Source organism: Myodes glareolus, chromosome 2, assembly GCF_982192425.1.
Source record: "Myodes glareolus chromosome 2, mMyoGla1.1, whole genome shotgun sequence".
NCBI lineage: Eukaryota > Metazoa > Chordata > Mammalia > Rodentia > Cricetidae > Myodes > Myodes glareolus.
This window is the reverse complement of record NC_142027.1, coordinates 65,367,338-65,380,945: the sequence shown is the minus strand read 5'-3', so window position 1 is coordinate 65,380,945 and position 13,608 is coordinate 65,367,338. Positions and strand designations below refer to the sequence as shown.

Below are 13,608 nucleotides of genomic sequence, written 5' to 3'. Positions count from 1 at the left end.
CTATTTAAAAGCATCTGGAGTCAGATCACAATATTTTTGTAGACATTTTGAAGATACTAAGCATTGGTATCTGAGATTCTATTCTTTCAGTGTGTCAGCCTGATTTAAAATGCAGAGTTACTTTTCCTTGTTTTAAGTTTAAAACCAGTATTATTTTTAAATTTGTAAGTTTTATTTTTAAGCTAATTTTTATGCGTGTGTGGGCGTGTATGTGATGTACAGGTGTGTGCATGTGCTTGTTCACATTTGTGTGGATGCAAAAGTACACATGCCTAGGTGGGGTCTGGAGATGCTTCCGGGCTCTTCCTCCAGGTATCTCTTATCTCTCCCTTTGAGACAGGTTGAACCCAGAACTTGTTGTTAGAGCTTGTTGTCAGGTCAGCCAGCCTGCTCTGGGGTTCCCTATCCCTGCTGCTCTGTGCTGGGATGCTTTATGTGGTTTCTGGGGATCTGAACTCTGGTCCTTGCACTTGCCTGGTAAGCACTTTACCTGCTGAACCATCTCCCTAGCCTGTTAGAAGCCAACTTTTGAGACGGCAGCAAAGTTTCTAAGTCAGCTGGGTGAGTAATGTCAAAAGAATCTGAAGGGCCTGTGTCGTGTATTCACCTACCACTGGGCAATGATATGGTTAAGTCATAACCGCCTCAACCTTAAAATGTGGTCTTTCTTAAGTAGCAAAAGACCACCTTAAATCCTTGAAATTCCCAAGATTTATGCCTATTGATATTCCCGTTTTTGTTGTTCAAGACCCAGTCTCTCAATAGAGCCCTGGCCGGCCTGGAACTCCATTGTGTAGGCCAGACTGCCTGCTTCTCCCTCTTGAGTATGGGATTAAAGGTGTGCACTACCGCACTTGGCCAACTACTGATCATTTTACTCAAGTATTATGTTAGCTTTTTGTTTTTTGAGATAGGGTTTCTCGTGTTATGGCCCTGGCTGTGCTGGGATTAAAGGCATGTGCTACCACTGCCTACTTTATTTGTTAGCTTTTGAGAATTTTCTTAGTTTTTATTGACATTTCAAAACAATCCCTACAAAATGAGAGAATATCTTTGAATAAGTTTCCTCGTCTCTCTTTACTACTATCCAGTGTTTAGTTTGCTTCCTTTTTAGCCAGGGTCTCATTGCGTAGCCCAAGACTTTAGAGAGCTCAGAGTCATCCCGCCTCAGCTCCCAGTGCTGGAATTGGTCATCTGGTTAGATGTGATTCTGTCTGGTTTTTAGATCTGGCCCAAATGGTGATTGCTGTTTGTCCTAATAGCTACCACTCTGATGGTTTAAATTTCACACATGTTTGTCATGGTTGTCAGATTGGAGAGACTGCCATACATGTCTGTATTTCAGAAATCTCCACATGCTGGGGTTTTATTGTTGTTTTAAATCCTGTTGTTACTCTGGGGGTTTTTGTATTGTAACTTTTATGGCACCCTCTGCACATTTTTTATTATTTATTTTTCTTTTATATTTTCTGATGTGAGAGACAAATTATTTTTATTTCAGGATCTTTGTTATAGTCTTATCAGTGCTTTTTGGAGCCTCTTCTGAAAATGTGGTAAATGTTCTTTAGTCTCATATTATTGTAAATTTTAGATACAAATCCAAGTCAGATACTAATTACTAAAGCAGATAACTAGGAAATTCAGAGAAATTAGATTTCAAAATATTTCATGCTTTGTGTGGTTTATCATTGTTACTATTATTATTATCACTGAAAAGGGCAGTTCATTCTTTTATGATGTGTCAGCTGTTCCCAAAGAATTACAGTAACCAGACTGTAACAAATAGATTAAATGTACTGACTTTTTCTCTCTCCTTTGTTGTTGCTTTACTGAGTACGCAATGTTTGATGGGAGAATAAGCGATTATGCAACATCTGGATCAGTGATGTTTCTTCCCAGCAGTTTCTAAACCTTCTTGTTAGAAATCCGTGCTTGCAAGTCTGGACCTAAGTACATTTATCCTTCAAAGCTTGTTGAGGTTGCTTCAGAATCTTTATAGCTCTTTGCACATATTCCGGGCGTGTAATGACTGGGTTTATCCCTAGGCTATTTAATTAATAGGATGTAGCCTTACATCCTTCTTTAAAGGAAATCTTGAAACCTAAACTTGCTAATTTAATGGCCCAGTTCATTGTTGATTAAACGACCAGAAGCCAAATGAGTTTTATCTCATAACCAACTGACTGTTATTTCACTGTGAGCCTGAAATTCTGTGGTATGCACTACTTTTCCCTTATGGTAACCATCTGATTGCTTTTTTTTTCTTTTAAACACGTTTAATAGCACTTCTTATTCACTTGGCAAATGTTTGTCATGTATGCCTATTACTAGACCAGCTGTTTTCTCAGCAAACTTTGGTTTGGGTGCTCTTCCATTAAGTAGGCTCGGGGTATCTTGGGTTGTTAGATCGTAACAATAAAGGCATTAAAAAGAAAAAACTCTAACATGTAGAGAAAAATAATTTCTTTAAAGCTGTTTTGTCCAAACAGCATTCATGTGTAAGTAATGCCTGGCTCTGTATTTGTAGAAGCGGAGCCAGGTATACTGCTACCCATGAGTAAGAACTGTTTGGTGAGGGTTCATTCAAAGCTGTGCATTCTGTTGGCTCTGGCTTGAGAGGAAAGGGAGTAAGTGAGGCCTTTCCTAACCCAGAAGTACCAATACATCTGATTGTCTTTGCCCTTTAAAGTTCTGGGAGCGAAGTGTTCAAAGGTTGAATGTTTTACCACATTGGAACTGAGAAATGACTAGGGTGAGTCAGACCAGCCGTGATTTATCTGGTCTAAGCCACAAAGCATTACAAAGGGAGAGAAAGGCTGGCCCTGAAAGTGTCCTTGCCTGAGACAGCAAGGTGTTTCTCAGTTAAGAACCATTAATAACAATCGAATTTTGACTGGGAAGGTTTATTTTCATACAAAAACCATTAGAGGGGGCTGGAGAAATGGCTCAGTGGTTAAGAGCACTGCTTGTTCTTCCAGAGGACCCAGGTTCAATTCCCAGCACCCGCTTGGCAGCTCACAACTGTCTATAACTCCGTTTCTAAGGGATCTGACACCTTCATACCAACACACATAAAATAAGGTTAAATTATTAAAAAAGAAAGCAGTTGGGGTGCAGGAGTAAGCTGGCACTGGTGAGGTGGGACGAAGGTGAGCATTCTGCGTCCTTTTGGCAATTTTTACAGTTTCCTTTTGTTTCTCAGCTAAGTCTGCTTTTCTGTTGTCCAGGAAAGGAGGGAGAATAGGGCCAAAATGCTGACTCAGGAACTTGCATACCTATCAGTAAATACATAAATATGAACGTACATGTGTAAATTCACTCACACATGTGTATAAATCTTTGTCCGCTCCTGTCTGCAAAGGAGTCTAAGAAAGAATTTTTAGCTCTTGCTCCTCATGCAGAGTTCTGTTGATAAGGAAGAAAGGGGGTGGCTCAGTGCTGGAGAGCTTACCTAAGCCCAAGATGACCTGCCTCCAGTGCCCAGTACTGAAGAGGAAAATTAAAACTTCAGGGTGCTGGGTAGGCAGACGGCTAATAGTCTCTATTGCAGATGTAACATGCTCCCCGTGTTTCCCCAAACATTCCTGTCTCCCCAAAATATGCATGATTGATGCCTAGGGATTGATCTTGAGATTTCCTTGACCTGTATCTTTTCAGGTCCTCTCTGTACTGGCTTTTTTTTTTTTTTTTTTGTCAGCCTGACACAAGCTAGGGTCATCAGAAAAGAGGGAGCCTCAATTGAGAAGATGCTCTGCCAGTCTGACCTGTAGGCAAATCCATAGGGCGTTCTTGGTTAATGACTGACGTGTGGGAAGGCCTAGTCCACTGTGGGTGAAGCTACCCCTGGGCAGGTGGTCCTTGGTTGCACAAGAAAGCAAACCAAGCAAGCCAGAAAGCAGCACTCCCCCATGGCCTCTGCATCAGTTCCCTCTTCCAGGTTCCTGTCTTGAGTCTAGGCCTGGCTTCCCTCAAGGATGAGCTGGGTAAGCAAAATAAACCCTTTCCTCCCCAAGTTGCTTTTGGACATGGTGTTTATTAGATAGAAAGCAAACCAGGACTCTGACACACACTCTCCCTCCTCCCTCCTCTGTGCCGCCCTCTTTCTTCCTCCCTTCCTCCCCCTTTCTCACCCCCCCCCCTTCAAGTTTTCAGCCTTAGGTCAAGTTTCACAGTTTCCTTCTTAGGAAATAGGATTGTGCAGTGTGAAGAACATTACACTTTCAAATCAGACCTGATTAGTTTGTCATTGGTGAGTTCATTTGACATCTGAGTTTCCATTTTATCCTTTGATTATGAAAATAAAACATCTTCTCTGTGCTCCACATCCTTCTTAGAGAAGCAGATGGACACCATAAATACATAATATTATGATGATGTTCAAACTCATATTCTTCATCTTCACACCAAAGCAAGTGGTTGCATATGGCTTCTCTTTGTAGCCCGTCACTCGTCTAGAAGTCCCAGTCTGCCTTCCGGCTGCACCGTCCCCCACTCCATGTCTCCGGCTGAAATGATCTTCGATACTGTTAATATTTCTCCAGCCTACCACCACTGCCTTCCTCAGAGACACCGTTTGCACGTTTCTCATGTGACTTTTAAGAACTGCATGTCACTTCATTAACCACCTCTATCCTCATACTTTCCCAAACAGCTCTCATTTTCATTTTTACTATGTATGATATGCCATATAGTTGCTGTGTTATAATTTATTTAAGTATTTGGGTAACATTAAGTATCCACAGTTTTAGCTGCTGTACTGTGGTATTAATTTGTGTGTATTGTACACTATATATAACACATATGCATATATATGAAGCTTATAATTATTTCATTGAGTAATTTCTATACTATGAGTAGACTTATTGAAATAATAGATGGTTGAGACCTTGGCTTCATTTTACCAATTATTTTCCATAGCATGGTTCTAATGTATGTGAATATGTATAGAGTATAAATATATTGTTTGTATTGTTGTTTTTGTTGTTGTTTGAAAAAGGTCTCACTATGCAGTCTCGGCTGGCCTGGAACTTATAGAGATCCTCCTGCATCTGCCTCCTTGGTGCTGGGATCTTCCTTTTTCCAATGTTGAGCACTGAGCCCAGGGTCTACCTCATACTCAGGAAGCAGTCTACTCTGATAGACACCCCAACTCTGTTTTCTTTTAATATTGTGGGGGATGAAAACATGCTACTTTGGCATATTGATTGTTTTAGGTTAAAGATGTTTGGAAAACAGTAGGTACAAGAAAGGACCTTGCTTTCCTTTCTCTTCCTAAAAACCAGAAGTCAGAATCCATTGGAGAGGTCTCCTGTTCCAAGGGAAAGGAAGGAAAAAGGAAGTCATTCTTAGAGCCAGAACTGGCAGTCAACACTGAGCAATCTGGATAAGAAGATTTGTTAAGTCACTGTATCTTCCGGTCACCTTTCTTCACTGACTGTCCCAGCCCAGACTCCTTTGTCTCGTCATGATCCACAGCTCACTTCTCTGTCCAGCCTCTGTGTAAGCATTATGCTCTAAGTTCTTCTGTGGATCTTCATTTTTCCTATGCAGGCGCCTAGTCACATGCAAAAATTACTAAATAAATCTGTATACTTTTCTCATGTTATCTAATGTCATTTCTAACCAGAGATTCTTAAGGTGGGAAAGAAATTTCACCTCTATAACAGCCTAACAGAACTTTAATAAGAGTACATTGTTGTTGTTGTTATTAGTGGTGGTGTGTGTGTAGTGTATGCATGGGTGGGTGTGTATATATACACAAATGTGTGAACACCAGAGGGGAACATGTCTTGCTCCATCTCTCTCTCTTTATCTCTCTGCCTTGTCCCTTTAAGACAGGTGAGACAGCTCACTGAGTCTGGGCCTAGGCTACCACACACATGTACACATGGCCATACCTAGCTTTCTCATGGGTGCTGGCATCAGAGCTCAGGCCCTCATGCTAACGGCAGCAAACACTGTTACTCACTGAGCCATCTCTCTAGCATTTTAGCAGGGCAGTGATGGCACACGCCTTTAATACCAGCAGTTGAGAAACGAAAGCAGGTGTCTCTGTGAGTTCGAGGCTGGCCTGGGCTACAAAGTGAATTCCAGGACAGGACAGGCTCCAAAGCTACACAGAGAATCCCTGTCTCAAAACCAAAAACCTTTTTTAAAAATGTGACTCATCCATGTTCAGACACAAGGAATCAGGCTCTCTGTGATGTGATGCATTGCAGTGGGTACCTGATATGAGCATTGATAGGTCAGTGTGAATTAAGACCTCTTCTGTCACAGCAGGATGTGTGAGGGCCCTCTTTCTCTAGTCAAAGAAAATCATAAACAAATAAGGAGCTGTTGTTCCTTATTCTTGGGAGCTTGGATTCCAGAGACCTATGAGCTGGGCTTTTGACTGTAGAGACTTGTAGACCTAGGCTCTGAGGTCCTCAGTCAGACCTTGCTGGTCTGCACCTGCAAAGCCGGAGACTTCTGGCTGTAGACTTAGGGGCTTATAGCTCTTGCCTTTCAGTTCAGTGTTGAGCCACTGGACACCCAGAGCCTACAGAAATAGGTACCTTGAACTTGTGATTTTCCTGCTTCTACCCCCCCAAGTTCTAGGATTATAATCACATGCACTACAGTTTGGAGGGCTATAGGAGGAAATGCTAAGTAGGCACTGTATCAATTGAGCTGTTTCTCCAGCCCAGATTCTCAGTACATCATAGTTTGGTATCTCTTAACTGTTTACACGTGTAGTGAATATATATAATTCGATACATAACTCAGGCTATTCTGGGACTTAACTATGTAGCCCAGGCTAGCCTCATACTCTTGGTCCCCTTTCCTCAGCTTCTCAATGCTGGGGTTTTTAGTAATGCTGTATCTTTTATTGTAGAAACTGCAATGAAAAGCAATCTCTGCCTTTTTGATTGACTGCTATAGCATAGTCATTTTGTTTGTTTTGCTGTTAAACATGTCATATAGCAGTCATTGATGATTCCAGAAAATCTGACTGTTGGAGAGTAATTCTCATCATCATTTTTTACCTAACCTTGTGTTTAAGAAGTTTTTGTTTCTTTGTTTTTTTATTGATATTTATTGAGCTCTATATTTTTCTCTGCTCCCCTCCCTGCCTTTACCCTCCCCCCTTCAATCCTCCCCCAAGGTCCCCATGCTCCCTATTTACTCAGGAGATCTTGTCTTTTTCTACTTCCCATGTAGATTAGATCTATGTATATCTCTCTTAGTGTCCTCATTGTTGTCTAGGTTGTCTGGCATTGTGATTTGTAGGCTGGTTTGCTTTATGTTTAAAAACCACTTATGAGTAAGTACATATGATAATTGTCTTTCTGTGTCTGGGTTACCTCACTCAAAATAATGTTTTCTAGTTCCATCATTTTCCTGCAAAATTCAAGTTGTCGTTGTTTTGTTCTGCTGTGTAGTACTCTATTGTGTAAATGTACCATATTTTTCTAATCCATTCTTCGATTGAGGGACATTTGGGTTGTTTCCTGGTTCTGGCTATGACAAAGCTGCTATGAACATGGTTAAGCACATGTCCTTGTGGCACGACTGAGCATCCTTTGAATATATACCCAAAAGTGGTATTATTGGGTCTTGAGGAAGGTTGTTTCCTAATTTTCTGAGAAATCGCCACACTGACATCCAAAGGGGCTGTACCAGCTTGCATTCCCACCAGCAATGCAGAAGTGTTCCCTTTTCCCCACAATCTCTCCAGCATAAGTTGTCATCAGTGCTTTTGGTCTTGGTCATTCTTACAGGTGTAAGATGGAATCTCAGAGTTGTTTTGATTTGCATAAGAAGTTTTATATTCCAAAAATTTGTTTTTAAATTAGATAGAAAACCTTTTTAAAAACTAAAACTTTACTGTTAACATTGAAAATTATATTTACCAACAGTTAAAATTTAATATAAAAAGTCAGTATAAAAAAAAGAATTACATTAGCCAGGTATGGTGCCTCATATCTGCAATCCAAGTGTTTGGAAGCCCAAGGCAGAAAATCTTTGTGAGTTCCAGGCCAGCCTGAGCTACATTGTGAATTCCAGACCAACCTGGACTGTAGTTTGAGGCCTTGTCTCAAAAACAAAACAAAACAAACAAACAATAAAAAGCAAGAATTCAGGCCTTTGAGGCCAAATATTTACCTAATCCATGATGAATAGAGTGCGGGTGCTGTGCATGGGAAGATTTGCCAAGACAGAAGCAACATTAGCCATTCTCTCCTCACTCCGTAGGAAATAACTACACAGTTATCTGCCCATTGTTATCTAATGCGCTATTCTTCTCTCTCCCTAGGTGACCGTGTCAAACCTTTCACGCCAGAGAAAGCAAAAGAAATTATAATGTCTCTACAGCAGCCTGCAATCTTCTGTAACATGGTTTTTGATTGGCCAGCACAACACTGGACTGCAAAACAACTTTCCGAGGTCCTGCAGGGCAAGCAGATACGGTTCCGAATGGGCCTGAGAAGTACAGATACAGGTAGTCAGCAGTCACCATGGCAACCCCACCTCAGTAGCACTCCCACCTTCTCAGCAACGCTCACTCCATCGCTAAGCAGTCCTTTATGTTTAATCTCAAATCCTCCTGGAACACTCTCTCTACAGATAGGAACTGTTACAAGAAAGCTTGGGAACCCACAGAAAATGCAAATCTATTTATTCATATATTCCATATATTGCTACACATAACTATGACTGATTGTGCATGGTAGACAATATAATATACTACTGTGCCCCATTCCACTAAAAATAGCAATACTATAACAATATAGAATTACAGTGTAATACTGTAGTAACATCCAAGAATACCATATCATAGTCCATTCCTCTTGTGATTCATCTGAAACATATTCTACATGTGTGGCTTTGTTGGGTCCAGGGGGGTCGCGCAAAGATGAGAACACCACCAAGTCTAATAAAACAGAAGCAAACTTTATTCCAGAAACCAGATCCTAGGAAAAACAGAAGCAAACTTAAAAATAAAAAATAAAAATAAAACAGAAGCTTATCAGCTAGCTGAGACCACAGCCAGAGATGGTGTTTGTTAGGCTGTGGCATCGACTAGTTTCTGACTCCACCTTTTATAGTTAGGACACCAAGCATTAGGTCTGGGTAAAGGAATTTTTACAACCTTGCCCTGACCCTTGGGTTGATCAGCGGAGACCCTAGGGAGGGGAGTGAGTGCCAATGTCAAGGGGGAATTAGGATTAACTGGTTCCTGGGCTGAGAATTTAGAAGAAAAGCCTTTCACATTGTTTTCAGGTAAATCTTCAGATACTGACTGCCATATTTTACAACCTCCATTATTAGAGCTCGTTAATTAAACCTTTGTATTTATCCACTGTCTCCTGGTACCTCCGGGTGTAAACTGGGGTCTTATGCCTCTCCTCTGGTGGCTCCAGTTTCCCATAACAGAGACAGTGTCTGACCCAGAGGTCACATATCTCTGTCTCCTAAAGGTTAACTCAGTTCACATCTGCCGTTTATCAAGAATGGTCAGGACACTGCTCTCAATTTGTAGAGAGACACTCTGGCCTTGTAAATAAAACAGCCAGTTGTAAAATGACCTACGCTTCCCAATCATCTGAGAAAATAACTCACTGTGAATGAATGATCCTTGATCTGCTGAGAAAGCTGCTGATAGTCTGTTCTCATTCTCCTAGACTTATAACTTTATATTTCTTTATTTCTACATTCTTATTTTTGGAATCTACATTTTTATTTTCTTATGCCTGGACTCTTCAGCTTAGGCTGTTTTTATCACTTAATTGTTGTATGGAGGCCACTTGTTCATTTTCTGGCTGCCCAGACTCCCTAAATAATCACACAGAAACAATATTATTTGCAGGACTGTTTGGCTAATAGCTTAAGCGTATTTCTGGCTAACTCATATCTTAAATTAACCCATCTCCATTAATCTGTGTATCACTACGAGGCTGTGGCTTACCATTAATCTGTCTTCGGTGGGACTACTTGGCTTCTCCTGACCCCGCCTTCTTTCTCCCAGCATTCAGTTTAGTTTTCCCCACCTAGCTCTATTCTGCCCTGCACAGGTCCCAAACAGCTTATTTATTCATTAACCAATAAAAGCAGCACAGAAGGACCTCCCATGCCACTTAATCTTGGTTATAATTTTATCTTTTCTTTTTAGTCTTCTTGGCCTTTATTGTACTGCATAAGCATGCAGTGTATTTAAAGCTGTTTGTTCTATGTGTTTGTGTACAAGCGAGGCAATACCGAACTATACCTCTGCTCCCACCTTTAAAAAGAAAACACAAGCCAGGTGATAGTGGCTTACGCCTTTAATCCCTGAACTCGGCAGGCAGAGGCAGGCAGATCTCTGAGAGTTTGAGGCCATCCTGGTCTACAGAGCAAGTTCCAGGACATCAGAGGCTACTCAGAGAAACCCTGTCTCAAAAAAACAAACAAACAAAAAAGCAAGGCCTCACCATGGTGAGGTCATCCTGTATAGCTGGGGCTGTGGGCATATGTTGTACCACACCGTTTTGTTTTGGTTTTTCTTGTTGTGCTTTCCTTACTTTTAACAGATAATTGTGCTGTTGCCTTTTTTCCAGAACACTTTGAAAATTTTGACATTTTTGCCCTGTTGTCAGATCAAGTGATCAGCATGATCTCTAAAGTGTCGTTATTTTAAAGGACAGAAATGGTCTGTTTCTAATCTTAATGTTTCCATAGCTATGGTCTGGTCTTTAACTTGCATTTCAGAGTGAGTAATTGACCCTGTAGAAACTCAGTGTGCATTGCAGGGAAAGTCTTTAAAGACCTATTAATAGCCCAAGAGGAGCAAGAACACTTCCTAGTTTCCCTCCCAGCAGCTCCAAGCTCCTTTCTCTCATCTTGACCTTATAAGATATATCCTGCAATTTGCTTTTGGTGTCTAGAGCTGTTTTGGACTCCCGAGACAGACACAACAGATTTACTGTAGTTTGGCGTCTCATTCTAACCACAGACTTGGTTGTTCATTTATTTGTAAATGAGATGCTAGACCAGTACAATAACTTCAGATCAGATTACATGTTTTCCTTTCGATGTTGTAGAACAAATCTGCTGTTCGCCAAAGTGTCTGTTACTAACCTGAAGAGAAATGCAAAGTGTGGTATTTTTCACATCCTGTTTAGACTCCAGATACCACTCTACTGCTGGTAGCTGAATGCGATTTACTTGAATTCTCTGCCTTAATTTGCTCACCTCCTTCCTGGGCTGCTAGGACGGTTGCTGCCCGTGAGCCATGGTAATTTGACATTTTCAAATTAATACTTAAATCTAAATGGAGTTTTAAAAAGCCTCTCTGCAGTTGTGAGGAACCACTCTGAGTTTTTCATAAAGGTAGATTAGTCTTCTTTTAACAATTGAAATAAAATTCTCATAGCATAAACTGTAGCTTTCAGCCATTCAGAAGCATCTAATCAAATGGTGGTTAGCATTTTCACAGGCTGTATAGCCCACTGTCGAATTCAGAACGTTTTCATTATCCCATTCTGAAAGTCAGTGCTTTTAAAGCAATCAGTCCTAGCCACAGAAGCCTACTTCCAGCTGTCTAAGTGTACCCATTCAAGAGGTCATAACAATGGCACGGAGGAGCTGCTCCCTGTGTCTGGTTTCTTTCACAGCCTGTTTTCAGGGCTCGTCCAGATGGGCGTGGAAATTGATCTCTTTAATCTGAAATGCTTCAGAGTCTGAATTTTTAAACACCAGCACAATGCCACAGCAACATTCCATACCTGATCACAAGGCAAAATGCATAACCTTTAGCCTAAAATTGTATAACAATACCAATATAAAAATTGTATAATAATACTTGGGCCTGTGTGTCTAAGGAAGATATGAAGTAGAAATGAATTTCATAGCAGCTTTGGGTTCAGTTCATAAGATAGATCATTCTGGTATATGTAAATATTCCAAAATCCAGAAAAAGAAATAAAAAGCAAACCACTTCTGATCCAAGGCATTTCAGATAAGGGCTACTCAGCAGCTCGTTGATCTTTATCACCAAATGCTGTTCTGTAGATATCACTATGTGTATCTTGTTTACTCGTCAGTAGATGGGAATGCAAGAACTTGTTTGCTGTTATGATTAAATTCCCATGCTCATTTGGGTGCAGATTTTAAAGTAGAGCTATGTTTTCACTCCTCATGAATATATAGAGGTAGCAGTAACATTACCAAGTCACGCGGTATGCTTCTTAACCTTTCGTAGAACTGTTTCCCAAGTGCTCGTACCATTCTACATCCTACCAGCAAAGGTTCCAGTTTTTCCACCTCCCAGCAAACCCTTCCCACCTCCTGGCCCCCCTTCCCTTCTCTGTTGTACCCATGCTGGTGTGTGTGGAGACTACTCCATTGTGGTTCTGATTGGCCTTGTTCTTATGTGAGGTATCTTTTTGTAGTTGCATTAGCCAATAGCATTGTGTGTTCACATCTTTTTGCTTGTTTGCTAATGGAGGCTTTAGTTGTTGAATTGAAAGAGTTCTTTATATTCTCTAGAGATTAGGCCCATATGAGACATATAATTTGAAAAGGTTTTCTCCCACTCAGTAGATTATCCTGATACTTTGCTACTTTTAAAAATTATTTCTTTAGGATGATATAATGGCTCAGGAGTAAAGCATTGCCTGTTCCCTGGGAATGTAATGATGGAAGGGAAAAAGTTGCCCCTGACTTAAGCATTCACACAAATAAATAAAATGTAATTAAGAAAACATTATGTATCTTGAGTATATATGTTCCCACAGACAGCATAGGATTCTGGCACAAAAGAATTGTTCAGGGGCTGGAGAGATGACTCAGTGGTTAAGAGCACCAGCTGCTCTTCCAGAGAACCTGAGTTCAATTCCCAGCAACACATGGTGGCTCACAACTATCTGTAATGAGATCTGGTGCCCTCTTCTGGCCTGCAGGTGTACATGCAGGCAAAACACTGTATGTATAAACAAATAATGTATGTATGTATATAATAAACAAACCTTTAAAAAAAGGAATTGTTCAAATTTTGGTTACTGTGTGACCTTGGGGAGGTCAATTTTAACTTTTCTGTAAGAAGTATTTTCAAAACTGAATGATTTCACCATATGTAGTGATGCATGCATGCCTTTATTCCCAGCACTTAGGATGTAATCTTTGTGAGTTCAGGGTCAGCCTGGTCTACACAGTGAGTTCTAGATCAGCCAGATCTATATTGTGATACCCTGTCTCAAAAAAAAAAGTTCTTACGCACAATGCGTTTAGAATAGTGCCTACATAGTTAGTATTCAATAAATATTACTTAAAATAGAAGTAATTTTAAAATGAAAGTATGGTGTCTGTGTAAAAATATTGGAAAAAAGTAGAAAGTCCACAGAAATTTAAAGATAACTTATTTTATTGTTTGTTTTTGTCTTTTGCTTGTTTTTTGAGACAGGGTCTCCCTGTGTAGCTCAGGCTGTCCTGGAGTTCATTCTGTAGACCAGGTTGGCCTTGAACTCACAGAAATTCACCTGTGTCTGCCTCCTGAGTGTTGGGATTAAAGGCATGTACTACCATGCCTAGCAAATGCACAGGCCAGCCTTGAACTCAGGATCCTCCTTCTGCAAATCCTAGATGTGTGTG

General features: G+C 40.6%; 1 protein-coding gene across 1 annotated transcript in view; it reads left to right on the top strand.

Moving 5' to 3' along the window:
• The window catches only part of Hspbap1 (HSPB1 associated protein 1), a 55,077-nt gene that overhangs the window by 7,962 nt on the left and 33,507 nt on the right, over positions 1-13,608 (top strand). The window contains exon 2 of the mRNA XM_048454167.3: positions 8,297-8,482. Coding sequence (XP_048310124.3) covers positions 8,297-8,482 — 186 coding nt within the window. The remainder of the gene's footprint in view (positions 1-8,296; positions 8,483-13,608) is intronic.